This window comes from Herpailurus yagouaroundi, unplaced genomic scaffold (assembly GCF_014898765.1).
Source record: "Herpailurus yagouaroundi ecotype Mexico unplaced genomic scaffold, PumYag 246, whole genome shotgun sequence".
In the NCBI taxonomy this organism is placed as follows: domain Eukaryota; kingdom Metazoa; phylum Chordata; class Mammalia; order Carnivora; family Felidae; genus Herpailurus; species Herpailurus yagouaroundi.
In genome coordinates this window covers 7156327-7176398 of record NW_024412463.1, presented here as the reverse complement: position 1 = coordinate 7176398, position 20072 = coordinate 7156327, and the positions used below count along the sequence as shown (strand labels likewise).

The following is a 20072-nucleotide window of genomic DNA, read 5'->3' as shown; positions in this document are numbered from 1 at the left end:
CCTCCGTCCCAGGCCTTGCACACAACTCAAGGATTAACCTCTCCCCGTCTCCGTGGCATTTTTCACAATGGGGGGTGTCTTTGAGCTGGGGGAAAAAAACCTCCTCTTGTACCTCTGAGAACATGTGTCAGACCCTGGTTTGCAGTGAGCTTTACACATCGTCTTGGTGCTTTGAGAAGCCAGCACACCGATACGGTGAAGCATGGCTGTCCAATAGAACCTTCTTCCGGGACGGAAACGCTGTGCGTCTGTGCTGCCCGATACGGGAGCCGCTAGCTTCACATGGCCGTTTAGAGTCAGATGAATCCCGCTAGAATAAATGGAAGCCTTCGGGTCCCAGCAGCACCAGCCACGTGTCAAGGTGCTCCGCGTAGACACCTGTGGGTTAGTGGCAGTCCTATCGGAAGCACAGACACAGAGGTCAAGCGTAGAGGCGTGAGGTTGAACCCTTATAGGTCAAAACTGGTAGAACGTTGGCAACTTTCCATGGTACGGCCCTGATGGGAGTGCAGGGAGGGGGCGAGACCGATGAAATCCGTCCCCTCGTTCTGCAGGGAAAAGCCGAGGTCCAGGGTGCCTGGGGTCGCGCTCACCTAGCTGAGAGCCCGGATGGGGCCAAACCCCGGGGTTCCTGACTCTCGTAGGAGTCGTTTGTCCGTTTGCTCAGGGAGTCTCAACTCGGCATGATTGACAGTTGGGGCCGGACCATTCCCTGAAGGGGTGGGGGGCTGTGCTGTGCGTTGCAGGATGTTTAGCAATGTCCCTGGCCTCCACCCACTAGCTGCCAGTGGCAAATACCCCGTCACTTGTGGCAAAACACAAACGAATCCAAGCGTTGCCCAATATCCCTCGGTGGGGTTGAGGGGAGGACAGCATGACCGCGGTTGAGAAGAACCAGTCGAGCCGAAAACAGCGAACGGTTTCCCTTCTGTGCCTCCGCTCGCAATTGACCAGGAACGGGATCTGGGGACGCGGAGACCCCCGGGGGGCTGGCTGCCTCCCTCCGCGGAGCTGGGGCGCCCGCGAATGAGGGCTGGCCGCCTGGGTTTACGGCAGAAGGCTCGACATGTGCTTGCAGCCCATTTTTCTTTCCAGCTCCACCAGCGTCTGGGTCTTTTTAGGCAAATAACTGGCTTCAGCCCTGGAGATAATTAAACCCATCTTTTCTCCCTCTCCCCGCCCCATCCCCTAAACCCTTTGGTCCATTCAATTCACAATGATAACATTGTTCGAGCAACACTGAGCACATGTTGACATTGAAGTGTTTAATCTTGCGGTACAGTAATTCCCCTGCCCCACCCCCACCCCACATCTGTGCCGCGCGCGATGACAAATGCCTGGCCTGCCAGCGGCCTCGCCTCCGCGCCTGGGTCTCTGGGCATCTAACAAGGAGGCAGTGTCTCCAAAGACCCTCTCGGAGCGCCCGGCGCTGGGACCCCAGGTGGTCTCCTCCTCGGCAGCCCAAGTATTTGGTGGAAAGTTCGAGAGTTGAAGCAGCGGTTTCGGGGGCGGGGAGACAATGCTGCTTGTGTGCCCTCCGCCAGGCGGGGGGCTAGGGAGGGACGATGGGGAGACGGGCCAGTCGTGGAGCTGTCGGCCTCTCTCGGGGGCGGCCCTGGCCTTGGGCAGGAGCCGAACTTGCAAACTGGAGAGGGACCCGAGTGGGATGCGGTCTTCACTCGCCGAGCTTAGCGTGTAAGGAGGCGGATGTGGCGAACTTGCTGTACCTGACGGTCTCCGCAGCTGGGCGGGCGGTGGCCGTGTCCAGCGTCAGGGAGGGGGTCCTGCGGCCGGTGATGCGGGCACCAAGTGGGTGTTCGGACCGGCTGTGTGGCTCTGGGGAAGCGACTTGACCTCTCTGAGCCTTATGGTCTTCATCCGTAGAATGGACCTGATTCACGTGCCTGCCGCTGAGTAGGGCTTCGATAGGGGTCCCGTGAGATCCTGTGTGTGACCCCTGTGACGCGCCATCCAGGCCCGCGGGAGGGCCTATGTACTCGTGGCCGTCCACCCCACTGCCATCCGCCTGGCTGCTGTCAAAACGGAACGCCAGAAGACAACAAGTCGGCCCTTCCTGGCGAGGACCTGCAGAGACCGGAGCCCTTGAGTACGGTTGGTGGGACGGTAGGACGATGCAGGCTCCGTGGAAAACGGTACGACAGTCCCTCGAAAAATGAAAAATATAGTTACCGAGGCTCCTGGGTGGTCAGTCGGTTACGCGTCCGACTCTTGGTTTCTGCTCAGGTCACGATCTCGCGGTCCGTGAGTTCCAGCCCCGCGTCGGGCTCTGGGCTGACAACCTCGGAGCCCGGAGCCTGCTTCCGATTCTGTGTCTCCCTCTCTCTCTCTGCCCCTCCCCCGTTCATTGCTGTGTCTCTCTCTGCCTCAAAACTAAATAAACATTAAAAAAATGTTTTTAAAAAGATGGTGAATCTTATGTATATTTTAAAATATTAAATGATTAATATTAAATTACATTGAGTTACAATGAAATAATACAATCTATAAATAAATATAATAATTAATATTAATAATGTATTACTTACTGGTTTTAGTACTAAATATTAAACATAAAATTCAAAAAGTGATAGGCATTACCTAGCTCAGGGATTAGGCAGGGGACAGAGCTTCGACCTAACTGGGCTTTTATCGGTGTTTCTCGAATCTCAGGACAATGGAGCGCTCTCCCACACCCCGCTGGGGCGGTCAAGGAGCATTTGTTGAACGAGTACATTGGGGTGCGAGGAGACGCTGAGCTATTCTCCTGGAAGCGTGTATCACTTTACGCTTTTGCGTGCTATTCCTTTACTGTGCGTTCCGGACAGCTCCCTGTCTTCTTCTGGAACAGTTGCACAGCCGAGTGCCAACCGTCATGTTACTAAGAGAACCTTTTCCTCTGGGAGTCGTTGGGTACGCCTGTTCCACTTTCTAGAGCTCCCGATTTCTGGCGTGCCTTGGGCAGCTTTTCAGACTCCATCACCTCGCCGGGTAAATCTTCGAATGAATGTAGAGCCATCCTGGAAGTTGACATGCCCAAGGCTTCCGGGCCACCGGTTGCCTTCCGACAGCTGCCTTGGTAACAGTCAGCTGCAGGGAGTTCTGGACGTGTGACAGAACCTTCCGGGTGAAGCGTATCCCTGTAGGAAGGAAAGGAGCCTGGGTTGGAAGTTTTAGAGTCAAGTCAGGATGGGGGAGGTTTCTGACACATGGGATCTCGGGCAGTCAAGCGTCCTTGAAAAGTCAGTTCTAGCTTCTGGTTATATTGTGGACTCTTGATTGGTTCTCTTGCCTCCCGGAGCGTCATCTTTATTAAAGAGGCTCGGAACTGGAGATCTTTGGACCAGTCTGTCTCCTCTGCCCGCGGTGCCCTTCCCTGTCCTCTGGGGCTGCTTGTCCCCTTCCTCAAGACTGGATTCACCGTCTTCCGTGTGAAGAACTCCCTCATACGTAAACAAATGCACTGGGGTTTACGAGCAGAAACCAAAACGAACTGTTCCTCTGGGGGCTGTGTCTCATTTGGCCCCGTTGGCGTTACCCCCACATTCTTGACATGGGAACAGTCAGGTGCATCTACCGAAGACCAGCGATTACCTGCCCGCTGACCTGCTGTCCTGCGTCAGAGTGTTTCCCCAACAGAAACGTGGTCGCCAAAAGGCACGTACCAGGATGTTCCTCAAAGCAGGGTGTGTAACAGCCCCAGAGTGGAAACTACCCTCAAAGAGGAGATGGGGGCCTGTACCCACAACGGGGTTCGATACAGCAGTGCAGACGAATGACCCTTGACTACACACAGCCACACGGGGGGGAGGCTGAGGGAAGGACGCAGACGGGTGAGCACCCAGCCAGCTGCGTGAGTCTGCGTGTCGGGTGTCGCGACCGTGGTCACCTGCGTGGGGCAGAGGTGTTCCCTGACGTGTCAGCGGGTGGTGAGAAGGGACGCCCGGGCGGGTGGCTTCCTGTTCCCACCTGCCTCTGCTAAACAGATAAATGTCGATAAACACTGACATTCTCCCGCCCAGAATTACCCCTCCCAGGACCAGCGTGGGGGTTATTAATTCCAGCCTTTTGTAAAAGGACACGAAAATCGGCTTTGGGGAATGGTGTTTCCCGGAATCCGTTTTCTTTGGACTTCTCTCTTGGTCTCGGAGATCTGGGCCCTTTTCATCTTTGGAAGATGAAACTCTTCGTTCGTGCCCGGGAGCTCTCTTAGCCGGTGGGGTGCTGGAGTGCAGAGGTCAGTGCAGAACAAGCTAGATTCTGAGGCTCTGGGTTCCCTTTGGAAAGCTTTTCTGTATGGACAAAGGGAGATAACAACTCTAGGCAGTTATTTCAAAACCCAGGTCTTGGGTAATCAAGAATGGTGACGTGACAAGGAAATGTGAAGACGTATTTACTCCCTCAAAGTACATGCATTTCTCTGCTTTCGTGGCGAGAGCTGAACCGTCTTGACCCCTGAGATCGAAATGGTGTAGATTCTGTGCTGTGGGGTGACTGCTGTGTAAAATGGAAGCCTTGGATATGCGAGATGGGGAGTTTGGTTTGGACTTTGAATTATTAACTGCTCTTTTTTTGGGGGGGGGGAATGACTGTTGTTTCTTTGATAAATCACAAAGTTATTTCTAAAACCCACGATGCCGTGGTCTTAGGAAGCACAGGAGGTCCATGTGGTTTATGCTGCTCATTGCCCTGAAATCATTAGCGAGGGCAATTTGCTCAGAAAGCCGCCTGAAAGGGCCTGCAAATGTTTGCAACAAATGTAGCCGGACGCTCGGTGCCTGTATGGTTTTAACAAAAGAAACCGTATAACCCTGATCGCTTCACTGTCTTCACAGGTAAGATGCATTTTTATCTTAGACGTTTAAAAGGTTTTGTGTGCACCTGCTGCCTAGATTGAGCTTTGTGATTATGCATCAGTCTTTTCTCTCCTTGTTTGGGGGTGACTTTAGTGATGGCACCTGTGTTCGTGTCGTGCTTATTCGCACATGTCTTTAGTGTTCGGTCTAACCGCACTCTTTTTCTTTTTAAAAAAAATTTTTTTTCAACGTTTTTTATTTATTTTTGGGACAGAGAGAGACAGAGCATGAACGGGGGAGGGGCAGAGAGAGAGGGAGACACAGAATCGGAAACAGGCTCCAGGCTCCGAGCCGTCAGCCCAGAGCCCGACGCGGGGCTCGAACTCACGGACCGCGAGATCGTGACCTGGCTGAAGTCGGACGCTTAACCGACTGCGCCACCCAGGTGCCCCACCGCACTCTTTTTCAAATACAGTTGTCAGGTACCCACACGCGCATAAGGCTCCTTCTGCACCGACCTTCGTTCTCTTGGCTCATCGTTTGAGAGGCCCAGGACGTGAATTGGTTCCGTGTGCCCAGCATTGCTGTTAGGTGCTGACTCTGGACGGCTCAGCGAGAAAGGGCCATTCTCATTATTATCCCCGGGGCAAGGGGAGGCATGCAGAGGTTAGGGAACGCGGTCAAGACCACACAGCTGATAGACACAGCTGAGATTTGAGCTGAGCTCACCTGGTTCCAGAGTGGGCTTCCGGAGGCCAGCCACTCACTTCACTTGTAATCTTGGGCAAGTCCCCGAGCCTCCGGTTCCTCATCTGTAAAATGGGGATCCACCCTGCCTCACCAGAGTCGATCAGATGATGCTGGAAAGTGCCCAGAGCTGGTGCTTCGTGAATACTGCTTTGTGTGTGTGTGTGTGCTTCTGGGTTCTTCAGGCATCTTTGCTGCAAGCTGGGGGTTCTGCACCCACGTTCTCTGGGGGAGGACAGAGGCCGATGGTTGGAGATGGAGACTTGATCTGTGCAGTCTGTCGGCATGGGGGGAGGGAGGGGGGCTGTGGAATGCACCTCTCATATTCCACAGCCCCATGGGACTTAAATAGGACTGTGTAAGGGGACATTTCAGGGGCTCCTGGGTGGCTCAGTCGGTTGAGCGTCTGACTTCGGCTCAGGTCATGATCTCGCGGTTCGTGGGTTCGAGCCCCACGTCGGGCTCTGCGCTGACAGCTCGGAGCCTGGAGCCTGCTTCCGATTCTGTGTCTCCCTCTCTCTCTCTCTCTCTCTGCCTCTCCCCCACTCGCATTCTGTCTCTCTTTCTCAAAATAAATAAACAAGCTTTAAAAAAAAAAGATAGAGGGGCGCCTGGGTGGCTCAGTCGGTTGAGCATCTGACTTCGGCTCAGGTCGTGATCTCACGGTTCGTGAGTTCGAGCCCCGTGTCGGGCTCTGTGCTGACAGCTCGGAGCCTGGAGCCTGCTTCTGGTTCTGTGTCTCCCTTTCTCTCTGCCCGTCCCCTGCTTGTGCTCTCTGTTTCAAAAAAAAAAAAAAAAAAAAAAAAAAAAGAAGGCGAGTACAAAAGAATACGTACCGTGTGAATCCCTGTTTATGATATTCAAAAACAAGGAAAACCAGCCTGTGGCTTGAGAAGTTGGGGGGAGCAGGGGGGTGCTGGGGGGTGATGCTCTGTCGAGCTGGGAGGAGCTCCGTGGGGAGGTTCACCTTGACCGTGTGCAGAACCGCACACACGGTTCGAGCGCGTTCCGGACGCGTGCTGTCACGCGATGAGAATGTTCTGACAACAGGCACAGGAATTGGTCTTGCGGGGCTGTTGGCTCAGCCACTGAGATGCGTGGCTGGGATTTGGTGGGGCCTGGGTTCGAGTCCCGGCTCTTTGGCCCCAGGCAGGCCACCCCACACCTCTTGGGTCTCAGGTGCCTTCCCTGCCAATGTGGCATTGTGCCCACCTCCTTGCGTGACCTGAAGGTTGAATGAGCTAGAAGGATGACAGAGGACCGGCCCCAGGCATTTCCCCAGTGACAGAGTCGAGGGTCTTTGCTGTGCCCCCTCCCAAAGTTCCCGTGGTCCCCAGTGGGCTGTACTTCCTAGAAGCTACCACAAAGACCCCTCCCTCCCCACTTCCGCATAGATCAGAGTTGGGGGACTGGTGACGCGTGCCCATCACCATTGTTTGCCACCCAGCTCAGCCTTGCCCGTAGACCGGGTCACAAAGGAAATGTTCTACAGATCCAGTGGTTTCTGGAGAGGTCATTCCTGTGGCCAGCTCTGCACATGTGGCCTAAGATTCCAGCACCTGCCGTTCAGGGGTCACCTTCCCGAGATCTCTCCAGTGACAGGGTCACTCCTCTGCCCAGCCAGAGTCCCCTGGCCTTGAGGGCTGCTCCTGATGAGCGGATCATTCCTCAACACCCCTGCCCCCATCGCAGTATCTTTTAGAACTACTATTAAGGTTTAAAACAGATTTTTTTTTTTTTTTTTTAACGGAGATCTGTAGGAAGGGGGACCTTCTTCCTCCAAGGCGTTTCACGTCCTGCTCGCAGCCGGGGTAGCCCTGACCCAGCCTGAGAGCTTCTAGAGTTCATTAACCCAAAGCTCTAGAGGAAGCTGGCGTGCTTCTCCCCTCTTCTGGCCAAGCTGGTTCCACTATTTTTCCTGCCTGTCTGGTCTCTCCCCACCCCTCCCCTGTTCCATCTTGGACCAGAGGATGCGTGCACCTTGGGAATCACAGGTCCACTCCCAGAAACACCCATTTTGGGCTTGTACCGTCGGGGCGTTTATTACCGATGCAGCGGGTGTCATACCCGAGGCTAGGATCACTTCCAGAATAAAGCAGAAGGGTGCTGCGACTGAGGCCTTTGCCTTACTTTATCCGGAAGCCATTTTCAAATTTTTTTTTTTTCATCGTTTATTTATTTTGGGGACAGAGAGAGACAGAGCATGAGCGGGGGAGGGGCAGAGAGAGAGGGAGACACAGAATCGGAAACAGGCTCCAGGCTCCGAGCCATCAGCCCAGAGCCCGACGCGGGGCTCGAACTCCCGGACCGCGAGATCGCGAGATCCCGCGAGATCGCGAGATCGTGACCTGGCTGAAGTCGGACGCTCAACCGACTGCGCCACCCCGGCGCCCCAGGAAGCCATTTTCAAAAGCCACGTCCCCTGACCTTGCCGTTCACCTCTTTTTTCTGCTTTCACTCTAAGGCTGTGGTGGTAAACCCTGGTAGCCGTTAGAAACATCTGGGGTGGGGCGCCTGGGTGGCTCAGTCGCTTAAGGATCTGACTTCGGCTCAGGTCACGATCTCGTGGGTTCGAGCCCCGCGTCGGGCTCTGTGCTGACAGCTCGGAGCCTGGAGCCTGCTTCCGATTCTGTCTCTGTCTCTCTCTGCCCCTCCTCCCTCCCCCTGCTCGCATACTCACATGCACTCTTTCTCTCAAATATAAATAGACATTAACACCCCCCCCCCCCATAAACACTCCTGCTTATGAGAATTCGGTTACTTAACTCTCACAACAACCCCCGAAGGAGGACTCTTGTCCTTATTTTTAGATGAGGAAATCGAGGTCCAGAGAGATGACTTGGTACCTCGTGCAGGCCAGCTCCTTAGCGGCAGAGCCCGGATTTGAACGCAAGCCTGAGCTCCCTGAACCCGAGTCTGTCCAGGGTCCCTGGGACGGCTGGGTCTGTGCCCTACTCTCCCCAGCGGGTTGATGGAGAGTCGTTGCTGTCGCTCAAGGCGACCACAGGGTCTGTGGCTGCGGCCCCACCCCCACCCCCACCCCGGCTGCACCAGGTCAGCGGGAACGGGCAGGGGGCACCTGGGGGGCCCGGCAGTGGGCTGGCTGGGACGCTGAGCCACGAGCGTGAGAGCCAGCTACTAACGAGCTTTCGGTGCCCGTGTGCTTTCTTCCTTTCTAGTGGAGCACGACAAAGAGTTCTTCCACCCACGTTACCACCACCGGGAGTTCCGGTTTGATCTTTCCAAGATCCCAGAAGGGGAAGCCGTGACCGCAGCCGAATTCCGAATCTACAAGGACTACATCCGGGAACGCTTCGATAATGAGACGTTCCGGATCAGCGTTTACCAGGTGCTTCAGGAGCACTTGGGCAGGTGGGTGCTGTGACGGGTCCCCGGGAGGCGTCCTGAGCTTCCCTCAGTGGCAGAGGAAGACGGGGGTGGCGGCCAGGGGATGGGGCCGGTTTGGGGCAGGGGGCAGTCGCGGCTGCTTCCGTCACGGGTCACCAGCCGTGTGCCAGGCCCCCTCCACGGAATGTATTTTTTCAAGAAAGTTTATGGTGTATGTCGCTGTCTTAAAACTAGCCCCTGTCAGCAAATTGAGTTAGGAATCGGAGACAGCCAGGTGAGCCGCGTGGGTATTTATGGGGGGTCTGGGTCTGGCATGCGTTCATGGGCACCGAGGGGACGGGGGTAGGGAAGAGGGAGAAACATTTTGCGGGGAGGCCTACCCTGTGCCTCACTGCGAACCCCAGCCCATGATGTCAGGCAAGCAATGAAGGTGGCCATTTGTAATAAAATGTTAGGGGAGCAGAACCTAAGTAACCAGGCAGAGAGAGACCTGAGCCTTCGGAGAATCACGAAGTCAGGAACCAAAATGTTGCATTGATTTAGTTTTGAGGTCTCCCGGGGGGTAAGAAGGCTGAGACGGGCTGGAGCATTGAACAAGGACATAAGGGGCTCCCGAGGTGGATGTGACCCAGGCGGTGACACCCAGCGGTTGGCTTTCAAGATGTCTCAGGCTGGCAGACTTTTATCGTCTTTTATTGTCGCCTGATGCCATTTCGTTAGTAACTAATGGAGGAATTCATGGCGCCTCCTGAGGGACAGCCCTTATTTGCATGTGCAGCGGGAATGGGGACCTGTCACACTAGGGACCTAGGAACCTTCGCCACCTCCCCAAGCACCGCCATGTTAGGGGTCGTCTTAAACACTAAGAAAACCGAACTCTTCTTTTCTTATTTCCACTGGTTTGCATGTGTAACCTCATTCCGCATGCATCATAGCCCTCTGGGATGGGGACTCCTCAGTGACGTGGGGAGAATTAAGAGCTAAGAGCAAAGGGTGTGCCGTTTCCCCCCACCACCCAGAGAGAAAGTGGCCAAATTAGGGCTTGAGCCGGGGGGGGGGGGGGTATACAGAAAGTGTTTCTTTTGAAGATACAGGTTTGAGTAGCTAAGACGCGCGGACGTCATAAAATTCAGACGCGAGAAAAGCAACGAACGTGAACGTTGAAGCTCCCGCCCAGCTCTGAGTCCCAGGGGCCCGTCTCTCAGGCAGCCTCAAGTTCAGTGCCGTGAGCTTCCTTGAATCCGCAAACACGTGTGTGCGAGAGTGTGTGTCTTTCCAGGGGGCGTCTCTTCATATTCTCCCTCCTGCACCTTGCTTTCTTCGCCTCACAGCAAGCCTTGGGCGATCCCGGGTGGGTTCACACAGAACGTCCTTTTTCTCTCTGCCACCATGCCGTGAGGGACTTAGCCAGCTTCCTGCATGTGCGTGGCGGGTTCCCCACCTCTCTGTGTTACAGGCGGACGACACGTTTTTTTCAGGGACGCATTATTTCACGTCCGTCGTGTCTGTCGGATACGGCTCTAGAAACAGACTTGTGCGGTCCGAGGGTACACGCATCGGCAACTGATAGGTTTTGCTGAACGGCTGTCCTCGGAGGTCATGTCCGTTTATACCAACCACGTAGGAGAGGAGGCCTGTTTCCCAAGCGCTCAGGACGCCGTCTCTCATCGAACTGTTTGGTCTCTGTCAGTCTGACGGGCGACAAGTGGTATCTCAGTGTGGACGAAATTTGCACTTTAGAGCCCCCACTGGGACGCAGTGCCCTACACGCCGTCCTGGAGGGGACGGTACCAGAAAGGGACGTGGTGTGGCGTGGGGGAGCTGGCACCCGGTCCTGGCAGTCGCCTCCGAATCTGACTGTGGACACTCAGGTGCCCCAGGTAACCCTGACGGCCTGTGCCCTGGCCCCCAGACTCATAGGAAGAAGCGTGGCGTTCATTCTGGGGGTGCGACACACGTTTGCTCCGTTCGCTCACAGATTGCCCCCGGACTCTTGAACAAAACCAGATGTTTGACTTTTCTCGTGAAGGCTGATGAGCCGGAGGCGAGGCAGAGGCCGTTGGTCGATAGCGCTCCGTTGCCCCCTTGTGCAGAAACCCCGAGTGAGCCCGGCTCGCTCCCCAGCCCTCCTGGCAAGCCCCCCACACGTGCCTCAGAAATCTCCATCAAGAGGCTTAACCTCCGGAGTGTGGCTGCTCCGAGTGGGTCTGGCTGAACGCATCCGCGAGGCTTGGCGGCTGGCACCTGTGGTGCTCTTTCTCCGGTCCCCGTGCAGGAGCGCGGTGGCCCTTCCCTGGCCGCCGGTCCCCGGGGGTTCTGGCCGGGATGCCGCCCCTTCTCGTGAGCGGGAACCTGCTCCAGGACTGCCGGCTCGCACCCTCCGGTGCCGGGCTTGGTGCCAGGGGTGTCGTCACCCGCCGGTCCCTGCACTGCTGGGGGCCGCTGGAGGCTGAGAGCGGCAAGCCCGGCTTGACGGGCACGGGACCGCCTTCGTGGAGGTGCGAGGCCCCTGCACTTGGACAGAGACGTGTGAGCCCAGCGATTTGTTGCTTCCACCGCCTTGAGCGTCCAGGTGCCGGCCTCAGAACTGGACCGTGGGGACGAGCAAGCTCAGATCACGAGGGCAGGGCCCACCTGAATGGTGGCTGAGGAGTGACCTAGGTTTCTGGGGCGTCCTGATGGAGTACTGCGAGGACAGTAGAGACGTGCTCAGTGCCGGAGGCTAGTCGTCTGAAGTCAAGGCAGGGCCGTGCTCCCTCGGAAGCCTTTGGGAGGTGGTGGGGGGGCCCTTCCCGCCTCTGCCAGCTTCCGGGGGTGGCTCTCCACTGTCGGTGCCCTTGGCTTCCAGCTGCGTCCGTTCCCTCTACCCTGTTGCCGCGTGGCTCTCTCAGAAGGAAACCAGTCATCTCGAATTAGGGGCCCGCCTTCCTCCAGTATGACCTCATCTTACTCCACGGAGGGTCTGCAAAGACCCCCTTTCCAACCAAGGTCACACTCCTAGGTCCCGGGGGGAGGACTTGAGCGGATACAGTCCTCCCCGCGACGGGGTAGAGAAGGTGGATGGGAAACAAACGGGCCGCGTGGCCTGGCAGAGTGCTAGTGGTCATTGATGGCCTTGCTGAGCTGGGGATGTTCGAGTGACAGGAAGGATCTGGCCACGGGGAGTGGGAGAGAGCGGGGAGAGTGTCTCAGGGGAACTGCAAAGGCCGTGGTCCTAAGTGAGGGACAAGTGCGGGTCGTGGGGAGGACAGAGGGACGAGATGCTGCCCGGGCAGGTGAGCCACTCAGTCCTCGCTTAATGGAACACGAGCCCTGGCCTCCCGTCCCCCTCTCTGCCTGTCTCAACCTGCTGGCACCGTGGGCACCTGTCCCATCCCGGATTGAGGCTGCTGCCCCCTCGACCCTGGCTTAGCTCCGTGGAGTGGCTCCAGAGGCCCCAGGGGAGGGGAGAAGGCCCACGTCACTGTGGTTGGATGAGGGATGGGTGGGACGGCTGTCCGTGGCTCCCTAGCAGGGGGCCAGGGTGGGTATGGCAGGTTGCCCCCGATGAGCAGCTTGGCCACAGGCAATCTGTGAGGCTATGAGCCTTGCTTTGGGTCCCCGACTCTGGGGGCGCTTGGCTTGCTGGGAGACCAAGTCCCTTATCAGCAAACGTTTGAGTACCCGCTGTGTGCCGTGCACCGGTGGGAGTAACCAGACCCACGTCCCTGCCCGCTAGGAGCTCACGATCCAGCGGAGGAGATAACATGACAGGTGCAAAGTAGCAAATAGGCGGGGAGTGGAGTGACAGGCGTGGGGAGGCAGGGGTTGGGGGAGGCGGGGAAAGGGAATGCTATCTTCAGATTTCCAAATTTCCTTTCCGTACCTGAGACAAGGAGACGAGAGCTCCATTCTCCAGAAGTTAAAAAGGTTAAAAAAAAATTTTTTTTAAATTATTTATCTCTTTTTCTGGGTGGGTGGTTGTTGTTGTTGTTGTTTTTTTTTTTTTTAATACAGAAGCAAAATGATTCTGTTGTGTAATTCCCCAGGTAGGATGGCCCGGCTAGTAAGAGTGTGGGTTCAAATACCAACACTATCTACCAGTAACCCTTGGGGCCTCAGTTTCTTCCTCTGTACAATGGGGATAGTAATTGCATCTACCTCCCAGGGTTGTGGTGAGGATAAAGTGGGTTAACATACTTATTTTTTATTTATTTATTCATTCATTTATTTATTTATTTATTTATTTATATTTTGAGACGGAGATAGAGCATAAGCGGGGGAGGGGCAGAGAGAGGGGGAGACACAGAATCCGAAGCAGGCTCCAGGGTCCAAGTTGTCAGCACCGAGCCCGACGCGGGGCTCGAACCCACGAACCGCGAGATCAGGACCTGAGCCAACGTCGGACGCTTAACCGACTGAGGCACCCAGGCGCCCCGACATACTTATTTAGAACATAGTAAGTGCTCAATAAAGGGTCACTGGGTTTAGATCATCACTACTGCCACCACCATCACCACCTTCTTCACTACGATCACCGTTGTCACAGGGTGACACAGAGAGACCCTCAGCACTGCTCCCCCCCCACCCCCCCGGCGAATCTCTTAGCTTCGAGGTCTCTGATGGCGATGAAGGCCTGAGCTTGTGTGGAGGCGGGGCCCCTGTTGGCGTTTCCCCAGCTCTGGCGGTGGGGTGGGGTTGGGGACACGCATCGTCAAGAGCTGATCCCCAGAGGAGCCCAGGTGCCGCCCCTGCCACCCCGCCGTGTGGCCAGCCTGCCCCCTCTGCTGAGGGGTCTGTGGCTTTGCTGCCACCAGCCGCCCAGCTGCGTGGAGCTGGACCATCTGGCTCCCTGGCGAGCCTCTGCCGGGGCTCCAGGGAGGCCCCGGGGTGCCGGGGATTAGCTGGCTTTGGGTTAGCCTCAGCGTCTCTCCCCTCGTGACAGCCACTTGCCACCAAGTCCTCTTGATCTCTCGGAATCCAGATTAAATTCCGATAATGAGCCGAGCTGGAGGCCTTCCATAGCCGTCGGGCCCTGCTTGCAGCTGGAGAGGCCGCCGGAGCCGCCCTTGGCGGCCTGCGGGATGAGTGGGGGCTGAGGGGCAGGCCTGGGGACGGGGGGGCCTTGGCTCCAGTGGCTTTGCCGGGGGAACTGGGGGGCCCAGGGATCGGGGCCCGCCCTCCTTTTCTGAACCCCAAGCCTCAGGCTGGACCGGCTGGGACCCGGCTCTCCAGAGCTGGATTCGCGTCCGTGTGGAGGTCGCACGACTGAACCAGTTTCGTTCCCGAACGCTGGACTGGGCCTTTCCATCCTGACCCCCTCCCAGCCCTCCCCGCAGAGGCCCCGGCTTGCCTCCCCCGCTCCCCCTCCCCAGCCCGTGCTGCCTCACCTGTGCGGGACACAGGTGCTCTGCGAGACAGGCCCTTGGGGGACCACAGGCCTGCCGGGGAGCAGCGCCTGTTCGAAGGGGGTCAGTGACTGCCAAGGTCGAGGTGGTGTTGGCAGCCATTGAAAACTGTCCCTCAGTCAGTCTCGGGGACTCGGGGTGCCGGGGGAGGGACCTGAGTGGTCCCCGAGGCCAAGGTTGGATCGGCCGCAGCCTGAGCCACCGAGGAGGAAGGAGCTGTCCCCGTGACGGGCTGGAGTGGGGACTGAGGGGCTGCTCGCCGAGGCGGCTGGCGGGCGAGCGGAGGGAAGAGGCGAGACTGTGTCCCTGTGCTGCCAGATGGGGGTCTTGGACACGCTTCCCCCCCGCGCCCCGGCCCTTCCCCGGGGACCCCCAGGGCTCCCAGCTGCCATCAAGGAGGGGGCATCCTGTCTCCTCAGCGGTGCCCTCACCCCTCCCAGAACTCTCAGACCTGCCACGGCTCTTACCTGTTCGTCTCGAGAGGGGAGCCCCGTAGCATTCTTGCCCTTAACAGTTCAGTGACGAGGCTCCCAGGATCTGGTGAAAACGTGGTCGAGTCTGCCCTTTGCGGGGGCAGGGCGAGGGGGGGCTGACCTTGTGCATTTCTGACAAGCTCCCAGGGGATGCCCTCGTGATTTCCATCCGTGGGAAGCAGGGACAAACTGCCTGCGTGCTGGGGGCAGAGACTGTCTTACTGGGAGAGCATCGGCGGCGGCAGGGCGCGGGTCGCCGGACCCTTCCCCAATCTCCCTCGTGTTAAAGGTTCAGGACTTGGGAGCGAGGCTCCGACGTATACCTGATTTTGAGCTGAGCATGTCTGGGCAGACGGATAGGGTCACCCACTAGACCACATCCCCACCTGTGTTCTAGGTTTGTCATCATTTGGTGCTTTCCGGATGTGACTGCGTGTGCTGGGCCTTTTAGCTTCATCGTGTTCCTTGGAAAAGATCCTAGGAAAACTTACTATCCCCATTTCCCAGGTGCAGAGGCTTCCTCAGAGAGAGGGCGTAACTTACCTGAGGTCACACAGCTAGGATGGGGCAGAGTTGGGACTTGAACTTGGGTCTCTGAGATTCCAGGGCTCACGTTCTCGGCCGCGGTGGCACTGTGGTGTTTCTCGCTGGTACTGATTCCCTCACGTGATTGGGATCCCCGAGCTCTGGTTCTCACCCTGGGCTGGGGGTGAGGATCACCTTGGGGTGGGGGGGTTGGGGGGGTGGGGGGCTTTTACAACTCCGGATACATCAGAGTCCCGAGGGTCGAGGCTGGGCATGTTTTTACAGCTTCCAGGCTGTGGGCAGGTGGCGAGAGCTCCCTTCTCTCTGGTCTGTGAGCCGTCGTATATGCCTGAGAGATGGAAGGGGACCGATTCCCTCCAGTCCGGGCCTCCATGTTCCCTTTTGCCTGGTCTTTCAACGATGACCGTTTTTCTTCACAGGACCGAACCCGAGTGCTGTCCAGACCCCGCTTCACAGTCTCAGCGGCACAGGCGAGCGGCTGGCTGAGGGTGGGGAGCCCTTCAGGCTCTGGCTCCAGAGGCTTCCGGAAGCTTCCGGAGCCTTTCTGCTGCTCCTCAAGGCCTACGTGCCTGGTTCCCCGTCTCCTGGCTTGCGCCTCCTTCCACTACACCTCAGCCCCAGGGCGTGAGCTCTGGTTTTGAGCTGCTTTTACAGAAGTTGCCGATTCAGCTCCCCAGTAGAATCTTCAGAGGGCAGGGAAGGGGCAGCTGGCTGCCTGGGCACCCACCGGCTGTTCCGGAAGGTCAGGGGAGAGCATGCCCGGGGCAGTCTGGTCAAGGACACCTAGGCAGGTCTTCTTGCTGCCTTTCTGTAATCCCAGCCCGGAGCTGCCTCAGCGGGAACCAAGTCCCCCGATGCCTCTCGGTCCCCCTTGGGGTCCTCTCCCGTGTCCAGAGGGACCTCTCTGGAAAAAGCCCGCATTCGGGGAAAACCCGCCGGGCGGAGACGGCCGGCACCGTGTCCAGTCCAGTTAGCGCCAACGGCGTCCTGCCCTGCGGGCTGACACTGGCGGGCCTTGGTGGTTTTTCTGATCTTCGGGCCTTTGTTTCCTTCCATAATTCATCCCAAGCCTGGCTTGGTGGGGAGGCGATGGTGACCGTTTCCGTCGGTCACATGCTCGCAACAGATCCGGTCAGTGCTTGGCAAAGCGCCCGCGTCCTCTCCTGCTCCGCACGATGACCTCGAGACGTCCGTGTTCTCCCGCTTGGTGGATGAGGTCGCCGGGGCGCAGAGTGGTCACATGAGCCTCCCAAGGTCACACGCTAGAGGCGGAATTCAAAACCAGGCAGTGGAAGTAAAACTCGGCACGCTGGAGCCCCACCTCGAGAATCCCCACGGACTCGGTCCTGGTGTCACCTTATCCTGACACTGACTTGCTCCCCGCCCTTGCTGTTCCCTTGAGGATCGGCGGGACCTCGGATGAGCCACTTCATCCATTTCATGGGGGTGCAGACTCCCGTCCCGCTCCCCCCCCCCCCAGGGGTTCGGGGGCTGTGGGGAAGTGCAGAGGCGTGGCAAGTAGGGCTCCCAAGGTGACTGGAAGGGTCTGGCCGTCTTTCTGCGAGGGGACACGAGCGATCCCAGCAAGGGGCACTTGAGAGGCGCCTCCTACCCATCCGCCCCAGTCTGACCACTCCAGGTGGGCTTAACACTTGGCGGCTAAGGTCACGGTGAGCACGGGTCCCCTTGCCTGCGGGCAAGGGCTGCTGCTGGGCACACCTGCATCGATTCGGCCGGTGCCTTCCATTTCGCCCACCCCTTCTTTTTTTCTTTTTAAGTTTACTTATTTATTTCGGGGGGGGGGGGTGGGGGGAGGAGGGGCAGAAAGAGGGAGAGACACAGAAGCCCAAGCAGGTTCTGCACTGACAGCTCAGAGCCTGACACGGGGCTCGAACTCACAAACCTTGAGATCATGACCTGAGCCGAAACCAAGAGGTGGACGCTCAACCGACCGAGCCCCCACCCCCACCCCCCAGGTGTGCCCTGGCCCTCCCCTTCTTGAGAACGCCCCTCTGAACGGAGAGAAGAGACGGCCACCTTCTTGAACAGCGATGATGACAAAGCTAGCTTCCTTGAGGACTTGCCAGGCGGCAGTCTGTGGTCCTTTGCATCACACCCCCCGAGGGAGGTACCACCAGGCAGCTCGGCTCACAGACCAGGACACTGAGGCACGGTGCCGGGTTAGGGAGTAAGGAAAGGAAGCTTGCATCTGCCTTTAGTCCCGTCGGGTTTTCTTCCTTGGCCGGCAGGTATGCATTTTCCTTTTCCTACACGGCAGTCCTAGGAGTTGGGTAATGGTGGGGAAATCCGGTTTCCTGCACGAGGAAACTGAGGCAGAGAAGACAAAAGACCTGGCCGGCTTATTCCACAAATCTGCGTAGTGAAGAGGGAAAGACGGGGGGGGGGGGGGGGCTCTGGAGACACCTGGATCCACCCCTGTTCCACCACTGGGAAGCTGCGTGAACTTGGGCCGGCGGGGGTTGGGGGGAGAAGGGAGGCGGCTCATGGACCCTGGCTGAGCCTCACCGGAGATCTGAGTGCCAGCTGCTGAGACGGCAGTTGCCCAACAGCAGGGGCGGGGACAGGTGCCTCGAGAGGGCAGGGGTTTGCTTTATTTGGCCCATTGTCATGTTCTTTGCGCCTGGAGTCTGACACAGAGCCGGCGCTCCGTAAAACCTGTGTGTGTGATTGCGTGAGGGAGCATCCGGCCTTCTGGGGCGTGGGCTTCCCGAATCCCGGGACCACGGCCGCCTCTTGCCTCGAGGTAGTCCCAGCACCTGAGCGGTCACCAGTGTGGAAACGCACGCCAACAGTTACCTGTTGGCTGAGCGAGTGCCCGCCGAGGAGCCCTAGTCCAGCCTCAGACCGGTCCGTCCTGGCGTGTTCTCTCTTCCGGAACTGAAACCTGAGAACGTCTTGTTTGCACACTTTCTTCGGCATCTGAGCCCAATTTCCAAAAAGTGAAAATTGCCCGTAATTATAATACTTTTCGATCTTAGGGACGTTTCCCTGTGATGATTATAATTATATTATTTAGAGCTGTGTGCCAGTGGGTACCCAAGGGTGGATTGGTTCTCGTCTGCAAATAGGGGACATGTCAGCGTGGGTGCCGCGGCCCTGGGTTTCCTACCCTGGAATGAATTTGGAGAGGATGGCTTTCGCATTGGGGGCTGGCTGTATAACTTGATCTGGCGCTTTAATTCCAAAAGCACTTCATACTTGGACCTCTGCTCGCCTATAGGAGCCTGTTTTTCCAAATGTATTAACATCTGTGTTTCATATCAGGGCCTGTAATTGCTTTAGCCTTTTTGGCAGGAGACAAAGAGAATTAATATTTTTCAATGTGGTCGTGAGCGGTCATCTGTAGCTGGGAAGAAAAGAACCCAGGGAGGACCGGGAAGGCAGGCTTACCAGGAAGATCATGTTTTAAAGGCGTCAACCGCGCTTGTGGTGGAAGTCCTCGGTTATTTCAAGTTCATGGCGGAAGGTAGCCATCCGGGCAAATGCTCAGGGCTCCTCCACACCCTGGGTCTCCCTTCCTCCGTCTTCTTGCCAGCCTGTCAGCACCATTTTCCTCTTTTCCCCTCACGATGCCCTTGGCTTTCCATCCTGCCGCTCCCAGGATGGCGGAAGGAAAGCAGACAGCCGGCCTGCACTCCCCCTCCTGCCCCTCCGGCATCCGAGGCAGGCATTGCTAATGGATCGCGGCACGCCCTCCAGCCTGATCCCCGGCACAGGCCTTCGCTTCGCGGAGCGGCCGAGTGATCAGCCGCGGAGGGAAGCCGGCCGGCCCCCGGTCTCAGGTCCGGTTTCCTGGAAGCTCACCCCGACACGAGAGTTACGGGTGAAAGTGAGTAATTAGAAAACGTTTCCGGCACGGAGAAGTGGGCGGGCAAAGGCTGGCCGCCAGGCGCCCTGAAGTCTCCGTGGCGGGACTGTGGCTCCCTCCGCCTGCAGGGGCTCCCGGAGACAGAGGTGCAGAGCTCTGCAGGTGTTGAGGCCTCCAGGTCCGTCAGTAGGGGTTAAGGGCGAGCGTCGCAGGCTTGGCAAGCCTGACCTGCCGTGGACTCAGTGCGCATCACCGTGTGAGGGTGGGTCGGGCCGTCCGGGGCCCTGCGGGCCTCCTGGCCTCTACCCGGGAGATGGCGCCACCAAGTTTCAGCAACCCCAAACGTGTCCAGACGTCGTCATATGCCCCCTGGGGGCCGAATGGCCCCCGAATGAGAAGCGCCCGGAGTGGAGCAGGGGGAGGTCGGTCCCCAGGCACTTCCACTCTAGATGTTGGTCGGCGAAGGGCATAGCTGGCGTGGGGGAGGGGAAGCTCATTGCCGCAGTGGAGCCTCTGAGGAGGATCTGAGATGCTGGGGTGCTGGACCAGCCCCAAGGGGTGCTGCTGGCTCTGACCCACGCTCGGAATACGAATTCTTCACCACCTCTGCCTTGTTCTTACTTTCCTGTTCATCTTGCTTACCGCCGTCTGCCCGTTAAAATACTGCTTAGCCCCTGCCGTGGCCTTGCTCACAGGCTTGTATCCTTCCACAGTCAGGGATGATGAGGCCCAAACCGAGGTGGCATCAGCACCACCTGGGAGCACATTTAAAGAGGAAAACAGAGGGGCACCTGGGTGGCTCAGCCAGTTAAAGGTCTGACTTCGAGTGGGGTCATGATCTCTCCGCTCGTGGGTTGGAGCCCAGTCGGGCTCTGTGCTGACAGCTCAGGACCTGGAACCTGCTTCGGATTCTGTGTCTCCCTCTTCCTCTGCCCCTTCCCTGTCTCTC

At 57.7% G+C, this 20072-nt stretch overlaps 1 protein-coding gene across 2 annotated transcripts in view; it reads left to right on the top strand.

Annotated features, from left to right (window-relative positions):
• BMP7 (bone morphogenetic protein 7) overlaps positions 1-20072 on the top strand; it is a 166135-nt gene that overhangs the window by 23585 nt on the left and 122478 nt on the right. For both annotated transcript variants that reach the window (XM_040459693.1, XM_040459692.1), the window contains exon 2: positions 8720-8912. In XM_040459693.1, the coding sequence (XP_040315627.1) occupies positions 8720-8912 (193 nt within the window). The remainder of the gene's footprint in view (positions 1-8719; positions 8913-20072) is intronic.